The sequence below is a fragment of the Stegostoma tigrinum genome, chromosome 2 (assembly GCF_030684315.1).
Source record: "Stegostoma tigrinum isolate sSteTig4 chromosome 2, sSteTig4.hap1, whole genome shotgun sequence".
In the NCBI taxonomy this organism is placed as follows: Eukaryota; Metazoa; Chordata; class Chondrichthyes; order Orectolobiformes; family Stegostomatidae; genus Stegostoma; species Stegostoma tigrinum.
The window spans coordinates 150,856,483-150,883,379 of NC_081355.1; the positions used below are offsets into that span (position 1 = coordinate 150,856,483).

Below are 26,897 nucleotides of genomic sequence, written 5' to 3' on the forward strand. Positions count from 1 at the left end.
GCAGTGCATTTTGTACATAGTGCACACTACTACAACTGAACATCAGTGGTGGAGAGAGTATATGTTTGTGGATATAGTGCCAATCAAGTGGGCATTGTCCTGTATAGTGTCAAGCTTCCTGAATGTTGCTATTGATCTCATTGACTCCATGCTGCCAATCAAAAGGAGTGAATGACCAATTCCTTCTCCTATTTTGTTATGATTGATAACTTGTGTCACTGCACACCACCAGAAAGGTCTCCCAGAGCCAGGGAAAAACAGCAGAATCACATGGTTTCAAGAGAGTTCACATTAATTCTCAGTTTGACAAACACTAATCATTGTTTTCATAAATGACAATGGAAAATATCCAGTATTTTAGCAAAATCAGCATGCAGCACTGCAAGTATTAGTCTATTCAGATATTCAGGCTATACAGAATTTACTGGTTTTGTGGGGAGAAAGGGAAACAAAATGTGCACAGCGCATACATATACTATCTTTCTGAAGGCAAATATATTTTATAGGGTGCACTGGAATCCCAAAGTACTCAATATTCAACTTTAAACCTTTGCCAAAGCTTCTGTTAATATGGCTTATTTTGAACCAAGATTTAGTTCAGAGATCTCCGTTTTCTTTACACCTCACTCTCAACACCCATTAACCCGTCATCTCAGTTAAAAGACCTAACTTTTGTTTCTCACTTCACTGCTACTAGAGATGGACTGTGTCATTACAAGGAACTTAAACATAGGTAAAACAACCATAGAAAATGGAACATTTCAACTAGCAGATTAGCAGCCAATTTTATCCCTGAATCCAAAGTCAAGGCAGTTGCAGCAGCATTTTGTTTAAGGCTGTGCCAAAAAGCTGTAGGTATTTAATTAGAGAATCATGGTCAATGGATAGGGTTAAACAATTTGGAGAAAGTTCATTTTCGGGTTAGGTCACGTAAGGGTTAAATCCCAAGTATACGTGATGTCTCTAACAAAGAACAAGCCGACCTTTTGAGGACTGAACTGAACTGCCATTTTATATAAAAAAGGTGAGGCAAATTTATAATGACCAGAACAGTGGTGCCTCATAGCATCGTTGCCAGAACTGAATCAATTCACTTCTGATCCATCCAGTACTTGCTGATCCCATGGGCTAGCCATAAACCATGGAGCAGTTCACAGAGGTAATTCACAGGATGAAAAAAAATCTTCTAATCTTCTCATGTAATTTACTTCAGAGATACTGTGTCACCTATGGCCCTGTAGTAATACCTTCATGCATGGGTGAAAAGATCACGGGTTTCAGCCACATTCTAGACATTTGACCAAATAATCTTCAGCGCAGTATTATCAGAGGCACTGTCCTTTGGACAAGATTTTAAAAATTGAACCCCCATGTGCACATCTCAGATATGCAAGGACATAAAGCTCTCCCTGATATCCTGGTTAATATTCGTCTCTTAGGCCAACACCACAGACAGATGATCTAGTCATTCTCACTTTATTGTTTGTGGTAGCTTGTTGTACATGAATTTGCTGTTCTGCTTCTGGCATTATACTTCGAAAAAAGCTTCATTGATTGTCTTTTGTACATTGAAGAATTCTGGGATAGCCTGAGGTCATAAAAAGCACTAGATAAATGCAAATCTCTCTTTAGCAAGTTTAGGGCAGAGTTTGAAATTCATTGTAGTTAAACATGAAGACATTAAATATACGATGACCAAGGCAAAAATGGTGGAACCATTAAACAACCAACATTGGGAGAAACTGAAGCATATGCAAGTGGATGATGTAAGATTCAATGGCTTTCCTTTTCCATAAAAATCTTGTGCTCATGAAAGGTGAGGACAAAGTGGGAGATATGAACAATCAATCCATAGTTAAAATACAGATTTCCTGAAACTACAGCACTAGTGTTACAAACACCTTTGATGCCAGATGATGAATGCAGTTTTGTGTTCTTGGCTGTCAGTTGACCACAGATTTCCACATTTAACAAAAGCCTTCAAAAGGTTCGTAAAGGTTTGGGGTGGCACGGTGGCACAGTGATTAGCATTGCTGCCGCACAGCGCCAGGGATCCGGGTTCAATCCCAGCCTCGGGTGACCGTGTGGAGTTTGCACATTCTTCTTGTGTCTGTGCGGGTTTCCCCCAGGTGCTCCCATATTCCAAAGATGTGCAGGTTAGGTGGATTGGCCATGCTAAATTGCCTGGAGTGATCAGGGAGGTGCAGATTAGGTGGGTTATAGGGGGATGGGTCTGGGTGGGATGCTCCAAGTTTCAGTGTGGACTTGTTGGGCCAAAGGGCCTGTTTCCACACTGTAGGGATTCTACCCTAAATATGCAACATGTGGTCAACCCATCTTTCACCACAGTAGCTACAAAATTAACATCTTTTCAATAAAAAGGCATTAATCCATGAACAGCACACTACACAAAACACCAATGCTAAGTGATTACAGCACAAAAATCACATCTGGTTTTAAAAAGCAGCCAATTTTGGTGTTAGAATTTGCAGGTGCTGTTAGTGAATAATTACAGCTGACTAGCTCAAGGTCAAGGGATGGGTTTTCCCTTTCCATCATCACTGTCAGCTACAAATTAAGCTAGATAGTGACTTTCAAGCACAGAAACATCCCAAGGTACTAGAAACATTATAAAACTGTATAACACTGAGCCATGTGGCAGGGTGGCCCACAGCCATATAGGGTGGAAAGTTCACATTTTAGGAAACTAGGAACTGAGAGGGGCAAGGCCATGGAGGGTTTTTAACACAAGGACAAACATTTTTAAATAAAGATGCAGCTTGTCGCTGAACCAATGCACATTAGCAAACGGTGCGACAAGTGAACAAGCTAGCAAGTACAAAACGGATGGAGACTCAGGTGACAACAGATTTAGAGGACAGAATGTCAGAAATCAGCTAGGGACCTGAATGTCAAATTTAGAAGGCACAAGGTGTAACTGAGCACAAATCTGCCAAGATGATCAAATACACAATCTGATTACTAATCAATGTGCAGGTTAATTAGACAAACTAGTCACTTTTGTGTTCATTAATTAGCATTCCTTCCCAGTTTAGCAAATACTCAATTTTAAAATTCTTACGCTGGTTTTAAAGTTCCTCCACACCTTCTTGTTTCCATATTTCTGTATCAACACCATAATCCCCATCCACCCCCAAAATATCTACTCTCCTTCGAATCTTGCTCATCCATATTTTGGTTACTCCACCATGCATGGTCACACAGCTAAGTCCTAAACAGATAACAGCTGCAGCATGCAAATGCCAGACAATGGTAATCTCAGGCAACAGTGAATCTAACCATTGTCTCAACATTCACACAGACACATCAAGCCATAAAGCATGGAAACGGACCCTTTGGTCCAACTCGTCCACGCTGATCAGATAGATACCTTGAAATCAACCTAGTTCCATTTGTCAGCATTTAGCCCATATCACTGAATGTTTGCTATTCAGATACCCATCCAAATGCCTTTTAAATGTTGCTGTTGTACCAGCTTTCACGCGGAGGGTGGTGCATGTATGGAACGAGTTGCCAGAGGAAAAGTTGCCCCTTAGGTCCCTGTTAAATCTTGTCCCCCTCACCTTAAACTTATGCCCTCTAGTTTAGGGTTCCACTATCCTGCAGAAAAGACCTTGGATATTCACCCTATCAACGCCCTCATGATTTTATAAACTTCCAGGTCACCCTTTAGACTCCGATGCTCCAGGGAAAATAGTTCCACCCTATTCAGCCTCCCTACAACTCAAACCCTCCAACCCTGGCAACATCTTTGCAAATCTTTTCTGAACCCTTTCAAGCAATGGTGTTACCATCACTGAATCCCCCACTATAAACATTCTAGTGATTAGTATCAACCAGACACTGAACTGACTAGCCATATAAATAGTGGCTACAGGAGCAGGTCATTGGCTAGGGATCCTGCAACGAGTAACTTATCTCCTGGCTCTCCAAAGTCTATCCACTATCAACAAGGCACAAGCCAGGGGTGTGTTGACAAATGGGGACTATTCCTGGATGGATGCAACAACACAAGAAGCTTGAAACCATCTAGAACAAAGCAGCCCACATCATTCTCTCCACCAACAATCAGGAGCAGTAGCATGTGCCATCTACGAGATGTACTGTATAAATGCACCAAACCTCCTTCGGCAGCACCTTTCAAGCCCATGAGCACTACCATGTAGAAGGACAGGGGCAGCAGATACATGGGAACATCATCACCTGCAAGTTCCCTTCCAAGCAACACACCGGCCTGACTTCCATTTGCCACCAGCTTAGAACTCCCTCACTCACTGCCTGTTTTGGGGGTCTATGCACACTGCATGGAGTGCAGCGGTTCAAGACTGCAACTCACTACCACTTTCTCCAGAGTAATTTTGTATGGGAACTAGGTTTTTAATATATTAAAAGTATAAACACAAGTTACATTCACTTCTGTAAAGTGATTTTTAAAAGATCTGTTTTATGATTTCACTCTCAATTCTGTCCTCTTATGAAGGTGGCAACATACCAGATATTTCCACAAATAGCTTCATTATTTCCTTGGTTTGAAGGCATGATTACCACACTGTGTGGTGCAAGTGCAGACTGATTGGTTTGTAAAGAGTAATAACTTCAGTATGACAAAGTTCATTCATATACATCAGGATAAACAGCATTATAGTGTGGTACGATGATGCAGGGTTGAGAGCTTTATAATGTCATATGAACTAAATACGGCACCTTGAGTTTACTGTAGCTTTTTCATTGGTACTTAATGTTAAAGCATGGCTGAAATAGAATAAATGGCAACAATATAAACCACTGGTACCACTGAGAACTATCTACAGGAAGCTAAAACACCCAGTTTAACAGCGAGTCAAACGGTTGTGCTAGTGTTTGGGGTTGGATGGTTGGTAATGAGGCAGGGGAAGTGAAGATATGTAGATATTAAAGAAAAATAATTGAGGTCTTAAAAGGAGAGAAAACAATCACTTTTACACCTTGCTCGGGTTGGTGTCTGGATATTGATATAATTTTGTTTTGAATGCTACACAAATAAAATTATATTTTAAAAAATAAATCCAGCCAGAAACTGTACAGAATAATTCACTTCAGCACACATGTGCCAGAAATGATCATACCATTGAATGTACTGGAATTTATCCACTAAACAGGGAGCCAGAATAAAAAACATACAAGAGAGCAGAGGCTGAGCATACAAGACTTAATTGAGGTTCTGATAATATTCGCTACTTCAGCACTCAGCTTTTTGCAGAGTGTATTGCAACCTTCTTTACTCAATGCAAGTAGGATTAAGAGCAAGTCCTTCAGTAACAGTTTACCAAGCCTTTGCAACAGTTTTGGAAATTTGTTCAGTGAATAGCTGAGTTTTTATCAGCCTGAAAGGTTACAGGATTCAGTCAGTTAACTATGCTGATTAAGCCTTTGAGAAAGGGTGAGTGCAGTGAGGTCAACTAGCCCTAGCCCCTAAAAGAAGGAACGTAAAATGGAATAATCTTGCCTTAATAACACTTTGTACAAAAAAGTGGCAGCAGCATGAAAACAGGAACATGAATTCACAGGTCTGGTTTATGACAACTTTGTTTGTGAAGAAATGGCTCTTTCCCAAAAAAAATGGAATCCTGCACAGCAAGTGGGGATCTAACCCGAGGTGGAGATGTGCATCTGTGTGTCAGGCTACTTTTAAATAATGAAAGAAACAGTGACTAGATGAGAAGTTTCAGGCATCAAGTGAAACAACTGCAGGGAAGAGCAACAAATGGGAAATAACCACAAAATTAGATGATTAGATTAGATTCCCTACAGTGCGGAAACAGGCCCTTCGGCCCAACAAGTCCACACCACCCCTTGAAGCATCCCACCTAGACCTATCCCCCTATAGCCCACACACCCCTGAAACACTACAGGCAATTTAGCACAGCCGATCCGCCTAGCCTGTACATCTTTGGATTGTGGGAGGAAACCGGAGCACCTGGAGGAAACGCACGCAGATACGGGGAGAATGTGCAAACTCCACACAGACAGTCGCCCGAGGCTGGAATCGAACCCGGGTCCCTGGCGCTGTGAGGCTGCAGTGCTAACCACTGAGCCACCGTGCTGCTCCTAAAGTTGCTAAGCAAGAATAAAGTCCTAATTTGACTGTGCCGTTCAGGGAAAGTGAAACATTTTACAGCGCAGAAGAACGAGGAGCACCATTAAAAGTATCAAAGCAAAAACCTGGGTCTCCTGCTTTTGCCCTGATCCTTAACATAGAACATTACAGCACAGTACAGGCCCTTCGGCCCTCGATGTTGTGCCGACCTGTCATACCGATCTCAAGCTCATCTAACCTACACTATTCCATGTACGTCCATATGCTTGTCCAATGACGACTTAAATGTACCTAAAGTTGGCGAATCTACTACCGTTGCAGGCAAAGCGTTCCATTCCCTTACTACTCTGAGTAAAGAAGGTGAACGTGACCATAAACGTTTGCAACACAGAACACTCAGCTCACCAGGACCAACCCAGCTCTTTGCTAAACAATAAACAGGTAATAGGACAGCCCAGATCACCCACCTGAACTATTTAAAACTCTGCTTCAAAGGTTTTAAGTTGGCTCTCTGTGTCAGCTCCCTTTGGCCAAATCCCCCTGTATTTATGCTCCACTAGATTCATGACTGTAGAAAGGATATATTGGTCTGTGAGTGGTTACAAAACATATTGAATTATAACAGGATTTAAAGCATTAATTTCTGAGAATATTCCGTATTGACTTAATTTTCATTCACTTGAACATAGAAGACTGATCAAATCAAAGTGTTTAAAAAGATTTAGATCCGATAAAGATAAATAGAACTTCTGGTGGGAGAATCCAGTAGCAGGTATCATTTTAAAATTAAAACTGGTCTCTTCAATTTAAAAAAAAACAGGTAGTACTGCTACAAAAAGTGACATGGAAACTTGAAAGGCTCTATACCAGTATGATTTATGAAGTAATACTAAGAATATGAAGCAGTGGTAGGTACACGTGATTAAAGCATAGACCAGCCATTTATCTTATTGTCCGGATGAGTAGTCTTCAGGGGCTGAACGGGGTTAGTTAGCTCAGTTGCCTGGACAGCAGGTTTACAATGTGAGTGACATCAACAGTTTGGGTTTAACTCTTGCACCGGCTGAGATGACTACAAAAGGGCTCTCCTTCTCAACCTCTTCCCTCGCCTGAGGGGTTGTTAAACCATGACCAGTTATCCCTCTCTCTAATGAAAAAGAAACCTCATGATCTGGTAGGGCTAAGGTGGACTTTGTCTGTTCCATTGATGAGGGTGCCAGTTTCTAATGTTGTCAATGATTATAAAACTGGGTAGCCACAAGATTAGCCACAAAATACGAGAGTAAACAGGGCACAACATGGAGATGCAGCATTGTAAATATCTGAAGGAAATTGCAAGGTAATGTAAAAAGTTCACAAATTAGCTACTGAAAAACAAGTTGAAATTTGAAATAGAAATATGCTTATTGCTTTCTCTTTGTAGACATGGATTTTATCTCAAAAAAGTAACATTTTAAATTTTCATTGTCTAAGTTAGAACTATTAACTGTTCAGCATTCAGTTCAACAACTGACTTTTAAAATAAAGGGCAATCGGAAAAGGAGAAATTTTGGCCAAATATGAAATTGAGACATGCAGCAGCAAGGCAAAATATCATATATGTTGGAAATCTGAGCTTAAAACAAGACATGCTCAGAATATTCCACAGATCAGACAGCAATTGGAGGAGAGAGAAATGGTTAACCCTTCAGGTTGTTCACCTTTGATCAGAAAGCTCAATGTGCTCTCTCTCTACAGATGTTGCTGGACTTGCTGAGTACGAAACATGCGACAAGTTCTTTCCACTTCTCTCTGGGCCTTCCTAGTTCTTCTCCTTTGCCTTTACTGCTCTCTTACACATTACAAATTTTAACCAGCAACGAGAACTGCAGATTTCATTTTAAATAAAAATGAAAAAGTCAGATGTTCAAAGCAGAGGGAAGAGTTAGCAAATAAAGTGTTCATCAGTATTACTGCAACCAACTCTGCATCACCTTCAATCAGGAAAAGTGGTGTCAAATTTGGCTACTGACACTATGTAAATACATGGAAATTTCAGATTTATTGTAAGGTTGCTCACAAATGTAAATGAATAGGTGAAAAGTCCAAGCAGCATTGGATTATACAATATAAACTATTCCAACATTTGCAGTCAACATTTTCCCATCTTTGTATTCCCAAACATGCTTAAACAGTACAAACTCAAGATGGTAAACTACATATTTTTAAAACATAGAATTACATTATCAGCTCTACATTCATAACAATTGATATTTCATATTATCCCTGGAATAATACATTGTACATAGGACCCACACTGGTCAGTCCAACAGCAGTAACACTATACAGTGCAAGGGCAGACCGCCGCACCCCCACCCCCGAAAAATAGACTGCATGAGAACAAGCTCTCAGGCTAACAGCTAGGGATAATCGTTCTGAATAACAGAATAAAAACCTGCAAAATTTAGCAACAATCTCCGGTCGAGACACTGCACACGAGCATTCCTCATACTTCTCATAACATAAAAGGGGAGGGGGTTGGTTAAAGAAGAAAGGGAGTCTACATTCTCCACCGCAAACCCTTCGCAACAAGTCTAGTGCAGTTTTAAAGGAGTGTCATTGCTGTCAGCGGCCTCCCGGGACACACATACTACATCCCCGGGGGTGGCGGGGAGAGGGGCTTAGATCCAGGCCAGCTCCGGGCCACGGGGGCCTCCCATCGCTAGCAGCTTCAAATCCGACCCAGCAACGTCTGGGTATAGGGAGGCTAACCGAGCCCGGAGGCTCGCAGCGGCCTACAGGCCTCCCCCCAACCAGCTCCCCCCCCCCCCCCCACCGAAACACCCGACTTCAGGCACAGCACCCTCCCCCCTCCCTCCGCGCCCCCGGTCCCCGGGAGAGGACGACCCCCCACCCACCTTTTCTAAGCCGGGGGGAGAGCGAAGGGGTTCATCGATCGCGCTCCCTCCCGGTGCCCTTGGTCGTGTTTTCTTACCCACATCACTCGGCTCTGGCGGCCGGAGCGGCGCCTCGCCTCGGCTCGGCTCACCCAGCCCGCTCGGAGCGGCGGAGGAGCCCCGTGGAACCATCAGATGCCCCGAGAGCTGTCACTCAGAGCCCGAGGGGGCGGGCGCTCGGGTGGTGAGAGCTCACCGGGGAGGGAGGGGGTGTGGGTAATGACCCATTGAGGCGACCCCCCCCAACCTCAGCAATATGACGGGGGGGGGGGGTGTGGGTAATGACCCATTGAGGCGACCCCCCCCCCACCTCAGCAATATGACGGGGGGGGGGTGTGGGTAATGACCCATTGAGGCGACCCCCCCCCCCACCTCAGCAATATGACGGGGGGGGGGGTGTGGGTAATGACCCATTGAGACGACCCCCCCCACCTCAGCAACATGACGGGGGGGGGGTGTGGCTAATGGCCCATTGTGGAGACCCCCTCAACACGTCAGCAATATCACCGGGGAATGGGGGGGAGGGGGTGTGGATGACGACCCAGGGGGAAGCCCCTCCTTCACCTCAGAAATATGGTGGGGCGGGAGTCGTGGGTAATGACATACTGAGGCGACGCCCCCTCCTCCACTTATGCAATATCACGGAGGGGGGGGGGTGTGGGTAACGACCCATTGAGGTGACCCCCCCCCCGCCGCTTCCTCAACCTCAGCAATATGACCAGGAAGGGTGGGGTGTGGGGAAATGACCCATGGGGCGGAACCCCCTCCAAATCAGCAACATCACCCAGAAAGGGGAGGGGGCTGTGGGTATATAACCCAATGAAGGGAATCCCCTCCACCAACATCACTGAGGGGGTGCATGCAGCATTGACTCTTTAAGGGACCCCACCCTCAACAATATGACAGGACAGCTGTGCGGCTATGACAAATTGGGAGACCCTAACCCAGTACTCCTCTCATCCCTGTGACAGAGGTTCTGGATGACCACCTCCCCCACATCTAGGGCCAGTAGCCTCTTGCATACCACCCATTTACCAGGGAGAAAATCCACAGTCACTCTCAGTGAAATACCAAATGAACCAACCTCTATCATGTCACTAAAAACAGCCCAGAGACTGGGAATTAGCAGAGTCCGTTATGACAGGCCCTGCCCCAAAACATCAGAAGCTGCTGTGCCATTTACCTTCTGGAAGCTGTATTTGAACGTTCATTATAAAAACCAACTAGATTAATAATTAAAGCAGAAAGTCCTGCAGAAATTCAGCAAATTCTGGCAGCATCAGTGGAGGGAGAAACAAAGTTCACGTTTCAAGTCCAGTGACTCTTGGAAGTTTAAGGCAGACTCATACCAGACTTGAAACACTAACTCGGTTCCTCTCTCCACAGATGCTTCCAAAAGTGCTGCGTTTCTCCAGCACTTGGTTTTTGTTTCAGATTTCCAGCATCCATACTATTTTGCTTCAAAACCTAGATCAACATTGCACTATATGGGCATCAGAATATGCTTCACAGCTGAAAAAAATAAGCATTTGCATAGTATTGGAGGACGATCTTTTCCTACATCTATCAGCGCTGATACAGTAACTGGGCACCCTCAATGAAATAACTCCACAATCTCCTGTCACCAAGCCATCCTAATTTAAATGGGCACAATAAATAGACTCTGACAGCTTGCTCATAGCCACCTCTCAGACTGTCAGAATGTCTGACACTCCTGTTCATATCTGTCAGCCAGGACTCCCTGAATGGGGCTGTTATCCTGTGCCAACAGGGCACTCGTAATCAGGGAGATCTACCTGGCTGACCTTGTTCCAATCACTACACCCAAAATCCCATCTTTCAAAGTACATGCTAAAAGGTGAAAGGAAAGGCTTAGACTAGAGGAGGTTTCAAAGTGCAGGGTAAAACTGGGAGGCAAGGTGAGCACAATGTGTTTGGGGTACCAGGAGAGAAACAGTAAAGATCAGGTTAGTCCACCAGTAGCAGAAAAGGTCAGGAATGATTGTTCATCAACACTGAATAAACAGATATCTTTACCTGATCTGGCCAACATGTGACTCCAGACCCACAGCAATGAAGTTGACTCCTAACTGCCCTCCGAAATTGCCCTTGAACTGAGTGGCTATTAAGGGTGGGCAACAAATGCAGTCTCACCCTAGATACCCGTATATAATGAAAGAAATATAACGGAATGAAATTTGCATGGTAAACATGGATGAGAACATTCATCTTGGCTCATCATGTCAGATAAATCGGGAAAAGTTTCCCAAACTGCATCCAAACAAAAAAAACAAACCAAACCTCTTGCTCCCACTTCCCTCAAGAGACTTTTATACTATGCAGTAGCCCTGCCAGCATTTATTGCCCATCCGAAATTGCCCAATGGACAGTCAAGAGTCAACCACATTGTTGTGGGCCTGGAATCACATGTAGTCCAGATCAGCAAAGTTACCTTCCCTAGGAGGATATTAGTGAACCAGACGGGTTTTTCCAACAATTAGAACATAGAACATTAAAGCACAGTACAGGCCCTTCGGCCCTCGATGTTGTGCTGACCTGTCACACCGATCTCAAGCACATCTAACCTACACTATTCCATGTACGTCCATATGCTTATCCAATGACGACTTAAATGTACCTAAAGTTGGAGAATCTACTACCGTTGCAGGCAAAGCGTTCCATTCCCTTACTAAAGAATTCTTACTATTCCCTTAAAGAAACCACCTCTGACATCTGTCCTATATCTTTCACCCCTCAATTTAAAGCTGTGCCCCCTCGTGCTGTCCATCACCATCCTAGGAAAAAGGCCCTCCCTATCCACACTATCTAACCCTCTTCTTCTCTCTAAATGAAAACAGCCTCAAGTCCCTCAGCCTTTCCTCGTAAGATCTTCCCTCCATACCAGGCAACATCCTAGTAAATCTCCTCTGCACCCTTTCCAAAGCTTCCACATCCTTCTTATAATGCGGTGACCAGAACTGTACACAATACTCCAAGTGCGGCCGCACCAGAGTTTTGTACAGCTTCACCATAACCTCTTGGTTCTGGAACTCGATCCCTCTATTAATAAAATCTGAAACACTGTATGCCTTCTTAACAGCCCTGTCAACCTGGGTGGCAACTTTCAAGGATCTGCGTACATGGACACCGAGATCTCTCTGCTCATCTACACTACTAAGAATCTTACCATTAGCCCTGTACTTTGCCTTCTGGTTACTCCTACCAAAGTCTGCATTAAACCTCATTTGCCACCTCTCAGCCCAGCTCTGCAGCTTATCTATGTTTCTCTGCAACCTACAGCATCCTTCGTCACTATCCACAACTCCATCGACCTTAGTGTCGTCTGCAAATTTACTAACCCATCCTTCTACACCCTCATCCAGGTCATTTATAAGAATGACAAAACAGCAGTGGACCCAACACCGACCCTTGTGGTACACCACTAGTAACTGGTCTCCAGGATGAACATTTCCCATCAATTACCACCCTTTGTCTTCTTTCAGCAAGCCAATTGACAATGTATTGACGGTCATCATTAGATCCTTAATTCCACCTTCAGCTAGGATTCAAACCCAGGTTGCCAGAACATTACTTCAATCTCCGGATCCCAGCAATAATATAATTAGGCCGTTATAGCAAAGCTACTGGTAAACTGCCAATCACTCACCAAGACCTGTTGCTGGGAGGGCTTCCTTTTAGAGATCTGTGTGCTAAACAGCAGAGTTTAAAAATGGAATTAACAAACTTTCTTCTCCTTTTGTAATACGCACAGATTTAAATGAAGTAGAATTTCTAAATTAGAGGCTTCAGGCATCAAGATTTCTCTATGTCTTTCTAAACTAAACTAATAATCTCAAAATACGGGGTCACCCATTTAGGACAGAGACGAGGAGGAATTTCTTCCCTCAGAGTGGAGTGAATCCATGGAATTCTTTTGCGCAGAGAGCTGCTGAGGCTGGGTTATTGGATAAAGGGATTTTATTTTCAGAAAGGGAATCAAAGGTTATGGGCAAAAGGTAGCAAAGTGGAATTAAGGAGTATCAGATCGGCCATAATTTCATTGAATGGTGGAGCAGACTCAAATGGGCTGAACGGTCTACTTATGCTCATACATTTTAACCTGTGATTGGAGAGGAAATAAAATTCTCTCTATTTCAGGGCAGCCAGTGAGGATTCCCAAATCACTAAATCTTCACACACTGCCATTTTGTCACAGCAACTAATTAATAAATACCTACGTTTTAAATAAGACCATGAACATAAATGTCTCCACCTCTGAACCAGGAGACCCAGGTTCACACTACACCAGCTCCAGAGGTGCATACTGATCTCTCTGGACATGCTGATTTAAAAAAAAACCATATACAAGAGAACTCTTGTGGTATAGTGGTCATGTCCCTACCTCTGAGCTGAAAGATCCAGGTTCACTTGCCTAACAGATTTATTAAAATAGATTCAAGCAAAATACAAACCAAACGGGACAAGAAAAAAAATTCCTGGGTTAAGTAACAAAGTAAGATACTCTTTGTTCTGGCCAAACAGAATACCCTACCTGGACCATGCTGGGATCAAGAGTTCCAACAACCTCTTGCCCGACTGGAACTGGGTTCAGTAAAAGAGATTAGTACTAGTTTTTCACTTAAAGTGTAAACACCTGCATGTCTTAGTTTAGTTAAATGACCACCGCAGCGCTGTACCTTTCTCAAAATCTTCAAAACTGGAGTACCTGGGGTCTCCTTAATGTTCTCAGTTCCCTCAAACACCTGATCAGAATCAATGCATCTGTCAACTCCAAACACGCCAATAAAACAGTTACTTTATGCCGCAGACAAAAAAAAATGCAGGATGGTTGGGGAGGGGGGGTGGTGTCGCAAACCAGCATTCCTTTGCATCACTCGGAAATGGCAACTATGTGCAGGAAGTCCTAACTGTTTTTTGTTCTCGGGAGGAGAGTGGCACTGGCAAAGCTAGTGTTCTTGCCAACCTCCAGTGTGCCACACAAAAGAGCTCAAAATAAAAAGAAAAGCACTGTCCTACTCATTTCCCTTTCCCAGCATGACACTCTTCTGTTTCCCACACTGGCCATGCTGGGGGCCTTAAGCGATCTTGCCAATATAGTGCCAGCCAACAACACTCAAGAACAAACATTGATATCGGAGGGCAGGAAAAGCAATATGAAAGTTTTGCAAGTGTTTTTCCTGAACTGTGGGAGTCTCTACTTTAGAAACTTGCATTACAGTGGCACCTTCAACAAAGCAAAACATTTCAAAGAGCATCCTCAGATAAAATTTGACAGAGCCACTTAGAGCAATTAGCAGAAAGCAGGAATATCTTAAAAGTAGTGGCGGCTAAAGGAGTAAGTTCCAGAGCCTCTTTTGTTTAGAATTTAAGTTCTCTAAGATATAACCTGTCTATCCAAACCAACAGAAGGGCACACTTAGAACCCCTAATCAATCTTGGCAGCATGAATAAAGAAGTTAAAGTTTAAAAATTAAGGATCAGCATGGGTGACAATGCAGTGACTATATCCTCTCCCCCCACCCCATCTTGCCAGACAATGTACATGTGGATGGTGAGGATAACGAGTCTCGGTTCCTCCCCTTAATCCCTCCATGTACAATCCAGTGTCCTATTAACAGTTATCATCCCAGAACACAGTCAAGTAGCCAGGTGTGTTACTGAATATGCTCCAACTCCATGGCCAATCCAACATCTGCTGAAATGGCTCACCTAAGCCTTTATTACTTTCAGACTTGACAATGCCTACACCCTCTCGGCTCACCTCCCATCTTCCACCTGCTGGTAACCCGAGCTCATCCAGAATATGACTCTCTGCATCCAAACCGACACTTCAGTCCTGTTAAGCTCTGTGCTCTTTCATCCCAAGTCCAACACCACCTTAAATTTAAAATTCTCAACTTTGTGTTCAAATTGCACCTTACTCAAACTTCCTCCAGCCCGACATCACTCCGAAAACTCTTTCGGGCTCTTGCTCATCACCCACTTACATCATCTTTGGCAACTGTGACTTCAGTCCCGAGCTCTGAAATTCATCTTTCTTCCCTCCCCAGTCAGCCTAAATTGTTGGCACAGAGTGAGGGAACATGTCAAGGGAGATATCTGCACCTCCGCCCCAAACACAAACATCCCCCATGACAGTACCTCACTCTGTTGTCTATTGTTCAAGCACACACATGCTATCCAACTGCAGAGGTCTTCATAACAGAGTTCACTCTTGTCCTTGCCTAATGCCTACATTAGTGAGAGTTCCAGCAGAAGTCATTCAGCAGGAACTCCACCTACTTTCCCACATTACCTGAAGTGGTCTCAGCTTCACTACACATGGCTGAAATCAGACGTAAACCAAAAACCTCCCGGTCTGTAAGGGCTCAGCACCAGACAGAGTTCAGAAAAAGATTTACCAGGAGGGTTTGAATTATAAAAATATGTTCAATAGGGTTGGACCTTTTTTCACTGGAGCGTAGGAGGTTGAGGGGTGACCTTTATAGAAAGGCAAAAGGTCTTTTCCCTCGGGTGTGGGATTTCAAAACTAGGCGGGGCATACCTTGGCTACTCACTCTGTCCATGCCCCTCATGATTTTATAAACTGCTACAAGATTACCCCTCAGCCTCTGAGGCTCCAAGAAAAATAGCCCCAGCCCATTCAGCCTCGCTCTCTATAGCTCAAACTCTGCAATCCTGGCAACATCCTCAAATCTTTTCCAAACCCTTCCACATTTCCTTTAGCATGGAGACCAAAATTGTACGCAGTGTTCCCAAAGGGGCCTAACCAATGTCCTGAACAGCCACAACATTACCTCCCAGGGCCTTTACTCAATGCACTAACCAACAAAGGTAAGCATACCAAAACGCTTTCTTCACTAGCCTGTTTATCTGCGACTCCACCTTCAAGGAACTATGAACCTGCATTCCAAGGTCTCTTTGTTCAGCAATACTCCCTAATACCTTGCCATTAGCGTCTAAGTCCTGCCCTGATTTGCCTTTCTAAAATGTAACACCTCACATTTATCAAAATTAAACTTCATCTGTCACTCCTCAGCCCTTTGGTCCATCTGATCAAGATCCCATTGTACTCCAAGGTTACCTTTTTTGCTGTCCATTATACCTCCAATTTTGGTGTTATCTGCAATCTTACTAACACCTCCAGTGTTCACATCCAAATCATTTATATAAATGACAAAAAGCAGTGGACGCAGCACCGATCCTTGTGGCACATCACTGGTCACAGGCCTCCAGTCTGAAAGGCAACCGTCCAACACCACCTTTGAACGAGTTCTGTACCTAAATGGCCAGTTCTCGCTGTATTCCATGTGATCCAACTTTGCGAATCAGTCTACCACAAGGAATCTTGTTGAATGCATTTGAACAAGTACACAATAGGAAAGTTTTGGAGGGATGTGGGCCAAACACCGGTAAGTGGGACTAGTTTAGTTTGGGAACATGGTCAGCGTGGACTAGTTCGATTGAAGGGTCTGCTTCCATACTGTCTGACTCTGACTGTACATGGGCAGTCCCAATTATCCCTGGATCAGTGAGTACCATACCCATCCTAGAGTAGTTATGGATTCAAGTTCCACTCCAGGGCAGAAATAGGGAATACTGCACAGTCAGTGCTGCTGTATTTCAGGTAAAATGTAATATCAAGGCTCTTTCTTTCCTCGGGTGGATTTAAAAGATCCCTTTGCAATAAAAGGAGGAGTGGAATTATTATCTAACCAACATTACTTCATTGATCATTGTGGGAACTTGCTGTGCTCCCCTACACTATGACAGAGATTACACTTCAAGCATACTTCATTAGCTGGATAGTGCGTTGAGGCATGCCAAGGTTGCAAAAGTGACAGGATAAATGAATCTCCCATCTCAGTTTACACATCAGGTTTTTGGAGGAGCTCTGGTGAAAACCTCCAAAGTCCTCAGAACAAATAAAATAAAATTCTACCTTTCAAAAGGAGTGATACGGAGAGAGAGAAAAGAATAAGATAACATCACAAATTCACTGCCAGAATCCAGAAGGAAATACCAGCACAAAACACCAGGTTTTAAAGCCCATCATTTCACTGTATATATAGTGAATCACTACAGTCGGTCCTGTCCTGAGCTTTAATCATCCAGAGATTAAACCACTCACTGCTGAATCGAATTGAGAAACTGAGGCAGGTTAAACAGAATGTAGGGCATATTGTTAAAATACCACTTATGCACAAACCTCATGCTTCATCTAAAGATTTTTCCCCAACAATTTCCAACTCAAGAACTCATTATGATCATCAAAAACCACCAAGTAAACATCAATGTCGGAAATACACACTCAGCACCTATAATGAAGGATGGCATTTTGCTACACTCCCTTTTTTTAAAAAGGGGCCACAATAATGCTTGGATGATGCTCAACGAGTTCCATCTGCTCCCCACTTGGAGCATATTCCTCAGAATCCCTGCAGTGTGGAAGCAGGCCATTTAGCCCACCAACTCTCCACAAAATGCACCCACCTCCCACTATCCTAGCCCTCCCATTTCCCGTGACAAATCTCATTTTCTGGGCAACGGTCCAACTAACCTGCACATTTTTGGACTGTGGGAGGAAACCGGAGCATCCGGAGGAAATCCACACAGACACAGGAAGAATATGAAAACTCCACACAGACTGTTGCCTGAGGGTGGAATTGAACCTAGGTCCTTGGCACTGAGAGGGCACTGTGCTGCCCTAATTTGAATTTCCAGTTGAATCTTTGGAATTCCCCACCTCAAAGGGCTGCAGAAGTAGAGTCAATAAGAATATCCAGAATTGAGATCAATAGATTTCTAAATATGAATGGCATTAAAAAATATGGAGGATTATGCAAGAACATGCTGTTGAGGTAGATGATTAGCCAGTGATCTAAATTGGTAGAGCAGGATCAAGGGGCTAAATGGCCTACTCTTCCATTCAGATATTTAGCACTATCACCTTTTATTGTGAAAGCCACCTCTTAGCACCCAGCAATGAGCTAACTTTTCAGTCCAACACAGGTTTCCCTCTCTCTCTCCTGTCGGCCTTCCTGGTTAGCAGCAAAGCTCAGTCTATGGGTTGAATGGCGTACTCCTGTCATGTCATTTCTATGCACGAGCCCTAAACAGGGAAGCAATGCAATCTGCAGAGCACAAGCATTACAAGTGAAGTTGGAATCACGAAGCAGAAATCTTATTCATAATTAGTGTATTTTACCATTACCAAGGTGGGGCCAGGAAGGGGGCACAAGAATACACAGCATAGCAAAGAGAGCGCTCAAGGTGACCTAGCAAGCAGAGAATCCCTATAGTGCAGGAAGAGGTCAAACAGCCCATCAAGTCTGCATTTCCCCTCCGAAACCCCACCCAGACCCAGACCTCTATGCACTAACCCCTACATTTCCCATGCCTAATCCATCTAACTTGTATCTCCCTGGACAGTACAGAAAACTTAGCATGGCCAATTCACCTAACCTGTACATCTTTGGACTTTGAGAAGAAACCAGAGCATGGTGGGAACCCACAGACACAGGGAGAGCATGCAAACTCCACACAGACAGTTGCCCAAGGGTGGTATCAAACCCAGATCCCTGGTGCTGTGAGGCAGCAGTGCTAACCACTGTGCTACCGTGCTACCCTATTCTACGGAAGTACTGTTCCACAGCTGTAGTCAAGGCTTCTTTCAGAAAGACCCTCAATTCTGTACACTAAGCCATACTGCACATGAAAAGGGATACTGGATAACGAATGGACACAGATTCAAGAGATCTGATCACAGGTTAATGACAACTATGGGGGAAGAGAGGAAGAGTGAGGGAGAGAATAATGATAATAAAAGGTTTTTAAAGCACTTAATTTGGAGTACACTACCTGAAAAGGATAATTGAAGCAGGTTCAATAAAATATAGAAGCAGGAGTTAGCCCTTCAGCCCATCAAGTCTGCTCTACCATTTAACGAGAACATGACAGATCTCATAACCCTCAACTCTACTTTCCCACTTACACCACATAACCCCAAATTCCAGACTAAAATGCATACAATCTTATGGCACAAAAACAGGCCATTTGGTTCAATGCCATTTATACTTCCCACAAGTTTCCCCCATCCTACAACACCAAACCTTTTCAATACATAAATTGTCCTTCAAACATGCATAGCTTCCCTTTAAACACAACAACCGATTTAACTCAAGACTCCACGTTGGGAGCACATTCAAAAAGCACTTCTAGGGCATGGTAAAAATTTCTTGCTTCGCTTTATTAATTATACTATCTTTCAAAAGCGATTTTTATATATAATGAAAGAGGACAGGGAAAGGGCAGAGCAGGAGGGGCTAATTGAATCCATCTTTCAAAACAGCCAGGTCTGGCATGATGGGCCAAATGGCTTCCTTCAGTGCTGTAAAATTCCTTATTGTAGGAATTGAATAAGCATCGGATTAAAAGAAACAGTCGTCATCCCTGAGCGTCAAACATGTGTGCTACATAATGTGTGAGAGCATCAAGGCCATTCAATTTTGTATGCACCCAACAATGCTGTGTGCACAGGACTATGTTAGATGCCAAGAGATCATTTCCGCTAGCAGGGAAATCTTAAAAAAAAGGGGGGGGGCACCGACTCAGGATACAATGTCAATCATTTAGGACTGAGATGAGGAGAAATCCTTTCACTCAGAGGGTTGCAAATTTGCATATTAATTAGTTGATAAAGACACATACAAAATCAAGTCTGGTAATGAACAGCACACTCAAATACCCTTTAACAGAGTGATCATTATCAGCAAGAAAAATCACTTTTGGTCAGAAAGACACCAATTTGTGGTGAGGAGCCCCAATCCTTCAGCTTGTGAATGGTTTAAAAAAATTGTCAAGCATTAAATTCAAATCTTTTTCTGATTTATCCTGCCTTTTTTCTCCCCCTCTTTATCCAGTCTTTCCTTCCTTCTTTTTATTCCTATTTGTGTGCCTGATCCAACACTGAACTTGTCTATTCTAATTCACCTTAGGTGGCATGACGCTTATAAACCTCTAGGGCCATGGGTTCAAATCCCAACCGGATAGGTGCTGAAAGTTGAATTCAGTAAAAATCTGGAATAGAAAGCTGGTGTAATAGTGACTGTCGACTATCATAAAAGCTTGCGTTCCTAATGGAAGGAAATGTACCATCCTTACATTATCTGCCCTACACATAGTACGATTGGCCCTTATTTACTTCGGAGGGCCAATAAATGAAGGCTTGGCCAGTGATAAAAACAAATTTTTAAAACATAATTTCTGCAATAATTTGAATTAGTTCAGGGGAAACAATGTTTCTTCTGAAGGGTGGGGGTGGAGGTCACTGGACTTGAAATATTAATTCTGCTTTCTCTCCAGATGCTGCCTGACCTGCTCAGTTTTCCAGGAATTTCTGCTTCTGATGCAACATTTGTCATGTTTTCACAAGTCCCAGATACTCGGTTGCACTTGCTGCAAAATCTTCATATTGAGCAAAAATGCGAATACCCAAACAAGCACAAACTGGTATAACCAACAGGGCACAGCAGGAGATGCCTCTCTTTGTAATCCCTGCCTCTTCTTTTGGCTTGATGCTCCCATGTGGTGCCTTGGGCTATTTTATCACAGTATCAAGGTGCCAAGTCAATACAAGCTGTCACCAGTATGCCTGACATCAGATTCTCAAAGCAATTGCCTTATGTCTCGTATGAGGTTCCTGGGAAGATGGCGAAGGCGCTGCAGGGATGTCCCCGAAGACATCAAGCATTCCCGGCAACTTATGGGAGACCCTGACTTAGAACATAGAACATTACAGCACGGTACAGGCCCTTCAGCCCTCGATGTTGTGCCGACCTGTCATACCGATCTCAAGCCCATCTAACCTACACTATTCCATGTACGTCCATATGCTTATCAAATGACGGCTTAAATGTACCTAAAGTTGGCGAATCTAGTACTGTTGCAGGCAAAGCGTTCCATTCCCTTACTACTCTGAGTAAAGAAACTACCTCTGACATCTGTCCTATATCTTTCACCCCTCAATTTAAAGCTATGCTCCCTCGTGCTGTCCATCACCATCCTAGGAAAAAGGCTCTTCCTATCCACCCCTCTGATTATTTTATATGTCTCAATTAAGTCACCTCTCAACCTTCTTCTCTCTAATGAAATGAAAACAGCCTCAAGTCCCTCAGCCTTTCCTCATAAGGCCTTCCCTCCATACCAGGCAACATCCTAGTAAATCTCCTCTGCACCCTTTCCAAAGCTTCCACATCCTTCTTATAATGCGGTGACCAAAACTGTACACAATACTCCAAGTGCGGCCGCACCAGAGTTTTGTACAGCTTCACCATAACCTCTTGGTTCTGGAACTCGATCCCACTATTAATGGGGTTCCACAGGGCTCTGTCCTTGGGCCTCTACTGTTTGTAATTTTTATTAATGACTTGGACGAGGGGATTGAAGGATGGGTCAGCAAGTTTGCAGACGACACAAAGGTCGGAGGTGTCGTTGACAGTGTAGAGGGCTGTTGTAGGCTGCAGCGGGACATTGACAGGGCGCAGAGATGGGCTGAGAGGTGGCAGATGGAGTTCAACCTGGATAAATGCAAGGTGATGCATTTTGGAAGGTCGAATTTGAAAGCTGAGTACAGGATTAAGGATAGGATTCTTGGCAGCGTGGAGGAACAGAGGGATCTTGGTGTGCAGATACATAGATCCCTTAAAATGGCCACCCAAGTGGACAGGGTTGTTAAGAAAGCATATGGTGTTTTGGCTTTCATTAAAAGGGGGATTGAGTTTAAGAGTCGTGAGATCTTGTTGCAGCTCTATAAAACTTTGGTTAGACCGCACTTGGAATACTGCGTCCAGTTCTGGGCGCCCTATTATAGGAAAGATGTGGATGCTTTGGAGAGGGTTCAGAGGAGGTTTACCAGGATGCTGCCTGGACTGGAGGGCTTATCTTATGAAGAGAGGTTGACTGAGCTCGGTCTCTTTTCATTGGAGAAAAGGAGGAGGAGAGGGGACCTAATTGAGGTATACAAGATAATGAGAGGCATAGATAGAGTTGATAGCCAGAGACTATTTCCCAGGGCAGAAATGGCTAGCACGAGGGGTCATAGTTTTAAGCTGGTTGGTGCAAAGTATAGAGGGGATGTCAGAGGCAGGTTCTTTACGCAGAGAGTTGTGAGAGCATGGAATGCGTTGCCAGCAGCAGTTGTGGAAGCAAGGTCATTGGGGTCATTTAAGAGACTGCTGGACATGTATATGGTCACAGAAATTTGAGGGTGCATACATGAGGATCAATGGTCGGCACAACATTGTGGGCTGAAGGGCCTGTTCTGTGCTGTACTGTTCTATGTTCTATGTTTTATGTTCTAATAAAAGCTAAGCACTGTATGCCTTAACAGCCCTGTCAACCTGGGTGGCAACTTTCAAGGATATGCGTACATGGACACCGAGATCTCTCTGCTCATCTACACTACTAAGAATCTTACCATTAGCCCTGTACTTTGCCTTCCGGTTACTCCTACCAAAGTGCATCACCTCACACTTGTCTGCATTAAACTCCATTTGCCACCTCTCAGCCCAGCTCTGCAGCTTATCTATGTCTCTCTGCAACCTACAGCATCCTTCGTCGCTATCCACAACTCCACCGACCTCAGTGTCGTCTGCAAATTTACTAACCCATCCTTCTACGCCCTCATCCAGGTCATTTATAAAAATGACAAACAGCAGTGGACCCAACACCGACTCTTGCGGTACACCACTAGTAACTGGTCTCCAGGATGAACATTTCCCATCAACCTCCACCCTCTGTCTTCTTTCAGCAAGCCAATTTCCGATCCAAACTGCTATATCTCCCACAATTCCATTCCTCCGCATTTTGTACAATAGCCTACTGTGGGGAACCTCATGGAACGCCTTGCTGAAATCCATATACACCACATCAACTGGTTTACTGGCCAAAACAGAGAAAGCTCATTCAGCATGGCATCGAGAGATTACGTTCAGAATAGGCAGAGGCGAAGGCAGGGCATCTGACCTGAAGCTTCAAGCATCTTCTGCCCCATAGGTGGTCCAGACATGTTTCAGACCGGCACCAACCTCTGCATGAAAAAGTTGCCCCTTAGTTCTCTTTTAAAAGATCTTTCCCCTCTCACCGTAAACCTATGCCCTCTCGTTGTGGACTCCCCAACCTTGGGAAAAGACCTTGACTACTCACCCTATCCATGCCCCTCACGATTTTATAAACTTAGAAAGGACACCACTTTGCCTCGGACGCTTCAGGGAAAATAGCCCCAGCCTATTCAGCCTCTCCCTATAGCTGAAACACTCCAACCTCAACATCCTTGTAAATCTTTTTGGAGCCCTTTCAAAGTTTCACAACATCTTTCCTATAACAGGGAGACCAGAAATGAACGCAATACTCCAAAAGTGGCCTAACCCATGTCCTGTACATCTGTAACACAATCGTCAAACTCTGATACTCTATGCACTGACCAATAAAGGCAAGCATACCAAATGGCTTCCTGGCTATTCTGTCTACCTGCAACTGCACCCTAAGGACTCTCTGTTCAGCAACATGCCCCAGGACCTTTCAAATCTAAGTCCTGCCCTGATTTGCCTTACCAAAATCCAGTGTTTTTGAACAGCATTATCACTGATCATAAATTATTGACAGCCTTTTTATCCCCCCACTCCTGATAGAATGCACAGTCATACAATTTTAAAAACATCCAACAATCAAATGAGAACGTTAAAAAAAAACCACAAAGAAGCTCAGTGAATCAGAGGTATTTGACTACAAAAGGATGAGCAATCCCAATGAATGCTGGAATTAACTGGAGTCCAGTCCATGAAAAGATCAGCCACGATCTTATTGAATGGTGGAGAAGGCTCGATAGGCCAGATGGCCTACTCTTGCTCCTGTTTCTTATGTTCTTATGTCTCCATTCAGAAAACGGAACGAAACGGTGGATGATGACCAGTAGTGAAAAGGGAGATCAGGTTCCCTTCCTCTGACTCAGGAGGCCTGGGTTTAAACCCGAGCTGCTCCAGCTGCATGTCGTAACATAGAATATTGAACAGTACAGGCCTTCGGCCCACGATGTTGTGCCGAGCTTTTGCCCTAAACCTCAGGGCTATATAACCCTCTGATTTATCCTTGAAAGTTGCCACCCAAGTTGACACGGCTGTTAAGTAGGCATACAGTGTTTTAGCTTTTATAAAGAGAAGGATCGAGTTCCAGAACCAAGAGGTTATGCTGCAGCTGTACAAAACTCTGGTGCGGCCGCACTTGGAGTATTGTGTACAGGTCTGGTCACCACATTATAAGAAGGATGTGGAAGCTTTGGAAAGGGTGTAGAGGAGATTTACTAGGATGTTGCCTGGTATGGAGGAAAGGCCTTAGCCTTACGAGGAAAGGCTGAGGGACTTGAGGCTGTTTTCATTAGAGAGAAGAAGGTTGAGAGGCGACTTAAATGAGACGTATAAAATAATCAGAGGGTTAGATAGGGTGGATAGGGAGAGCTTTTTTCCTAGGATGGTGACGGCGAGCACGAGGGGGCATAGCTTTAAATTGAGGGGTGAAAGATATAGGACAGATGTCAGAGGTAGTTTCTTTACTCAGAGAGTAGTAAGGGAATGGAATGCTTTGCCTGCAACGGTAGTAGATTCACCAACTTTAAGTACATTTAAGTCGTCATTGGATAAGCATATGGACGTACATGGAATAGTGTAGGTTAGATGGGCTTGAGATCGGTATGACAGGTCGGCACAACATCGAGGGCCGAAGGGCCTGTACTGTGCTGTAATGTTCTATCTAACCTCCACCCCTACCTTATACTATCATCGATATGTCTATATGATAGCCGCTTAAATGCCCCTATGAGGCCAACCCCATTACCCTCCCTGGCAATGCATTCCATATCCCTACCACTCTGGGTGAAGAACCTACCTCTGATGTCTCCCCTATATCTACCTCCACTCACTTTAAAAGTATGTCCCCTCGTAATAGCTACCTCCACCCTAGGAAAAAATCTCTGGCTGTCCACTCTATCTATGCCCCTCATCATCCTGTGCTCCTCTATCAAGTTACCTCTCGTCCTTCATCATTCTAAAGAGAAAAGCCCTAGCTCTCTCAATCTTTCCTCGTAAGACCCTCCCTCCATTCCAGGCAACATCCTGGTAAATCTCCTCTGCACCTTTCCCAACGCTTCCGCATCTTTCCTGTAATGAGCCATCTAGAACTCGACAATACTCCAGACTTGCCGACCCAGGCCTTTGTATAGCTGGAGCATAACTTCACGGCTCTTGAACTCAATCCCTCTATTAAATGAAAACTGACACACCATATGCCTTAACAACTCTATCCACCAGGGTGACATCTTTCAGGAAACTGTGAACATGAATCCCAAGATCCCTCTGCTCCTCCACACTGCCAAGAATCTTTCCATTAACCCTGTATTCAGCTTTCAAGTTTGTCCTTCCAAAATGAATCACCGCATACTTTTCAGGGTTAAACGCCACCTACCACTTCTCAGCCCAGCTCTACATCCTGTCAATGTCCCTTTGTAACCTAGAACAGCCCTCCACACTGTCCACAACATGACCCACCTTTGTATCGTCCTCGAACTTACTAATCCACCCTCCCACGCCTACATCCAAATCATTCACAAAAAGAAGAGGACCCAGAATGAATCCTTGTGGTACAACACTAAACAGGTTAATTATAAATATTTATAATGCAAATTCTAGCTTGGGTCAAGGATGAGAATTAAATAATCAATGTAGAACAAAAGGTACAAAACATAGTTGACATTGCAATTGACGGTAGATGGAACAAGAATGTACTGAGATGTAGTATTAGAAACTTGATTGGAAAACTGAAGAATTATCCTAGCCCAAGCTTTAAAATAACTTTGACATTTGTCTAGAATATAAAGCAACTTGTCCTCTCAGCATAGTAACATGCCCACAGTCTGTCAAAGTAAGATCATGTAATCTGAAATTGCTGCAGTTCAGAATGTTTGTCCCAGCAGTTCTAAGCAGTCAGAGGGCTAAGTTTTTGAAATCTAAGGTCGGAAACAAGAGAGATGGATGTTTGCAACAAGCTCAGAGTTTCAAAAGAAGGACCTGCCATAGAACCCCAACAATGTGGAAAATGGCCATTCAGGCCATTGAGTTCACACCAATTCTCTGAACAGCAGCCAACCTACCCACGCCCTATCCTAATAACCCTGCATTTCCCATGGCTAATGCTCCTAATCCTCCTGCACACTATGGGAAATTTAACTTGGCCAATCCATCTAACCTACACATCTTTGGACTGTGGGAGGAAACTGGAGCACCCGAGGGCATGGGGAGAATGCGCATACTCCACACATACAGTTGGCTGAGGCTGGAATCGAATTTGGGTCCCTGGCGCTGAGACGTAGCAGTGCTAGTCACCTGAGCCACCGTGCCACCCTGTCGCATAGCCAGACAGGACCATTTTAAGGCAGCTTCCTTTTATGACCGCAGGACAAGCTGAAACGTTTTCCAAGTTAATTGTGTTTTGAAATAGATACATTGTAGGAAACATTGATTAACTGAATCAAGGCCATCACCAGGTTCTCTGAACACTGGGTATCAATACCATACAGGGCAGGAAATAAAGCGTCATCTGACAAACTATAATAGGCCAATGCACTTCATGCATCATACTCCTAATTTATCGTTTCCAGTGCTAAACACTATAAATAACTATTATAAGCAGTAATTCACCCCAGTGCTACACAGCTAAAAATACTCTGCTCCAACAAAGTTTCGAAGGTTAAAGTTCACAGTTTGTGTTTTCTGACAATTAGAGTTGACCTAGCA

At 43.9% G+C, this 26,897-nt stretch overlaps 1 protein-coding gene across 11 annotated transcripts in view; it reads right to left on the reverse strand.

Moving 5' to 3' along the window:
- Positions 1 to 26,897, reverse strand: part of zbtb47b (zinc finger and BTB domain containing 47b) — a 228,481-nt gene that overhangs the window by 140,264 nt on the left and 61,320 nt on the right. For 2 of the 11 annotated variants that reach the window (XM_048521254.2, XM_048521277.2), the window contains exon 1: positions 9,072 to 9,175. The exons of 5 other annotated variants lie outside the window; for them this stretch is intronic. Coding sequence is in view for 2 of the 6 variants with exons in the window: in XM_048521304.2 (XP_048377261.2) it covers positions 8,995 to 9,165 (171 nt within the window). In the remaining 4 variants the exon portion in view is untranslated. Of the gene's footprint in view, positions 1 to 6,564; positions 6,586 to 8,994; positions 9,184 to 13,730; positions 13,749 to 26,897 lie in introns of those variants that run through there. 4 more of the 11 variants (XM_048521304.2, XM_059640224.1, XM_048521260.2 and 1 more) reach the window with 4 other exon arrangements.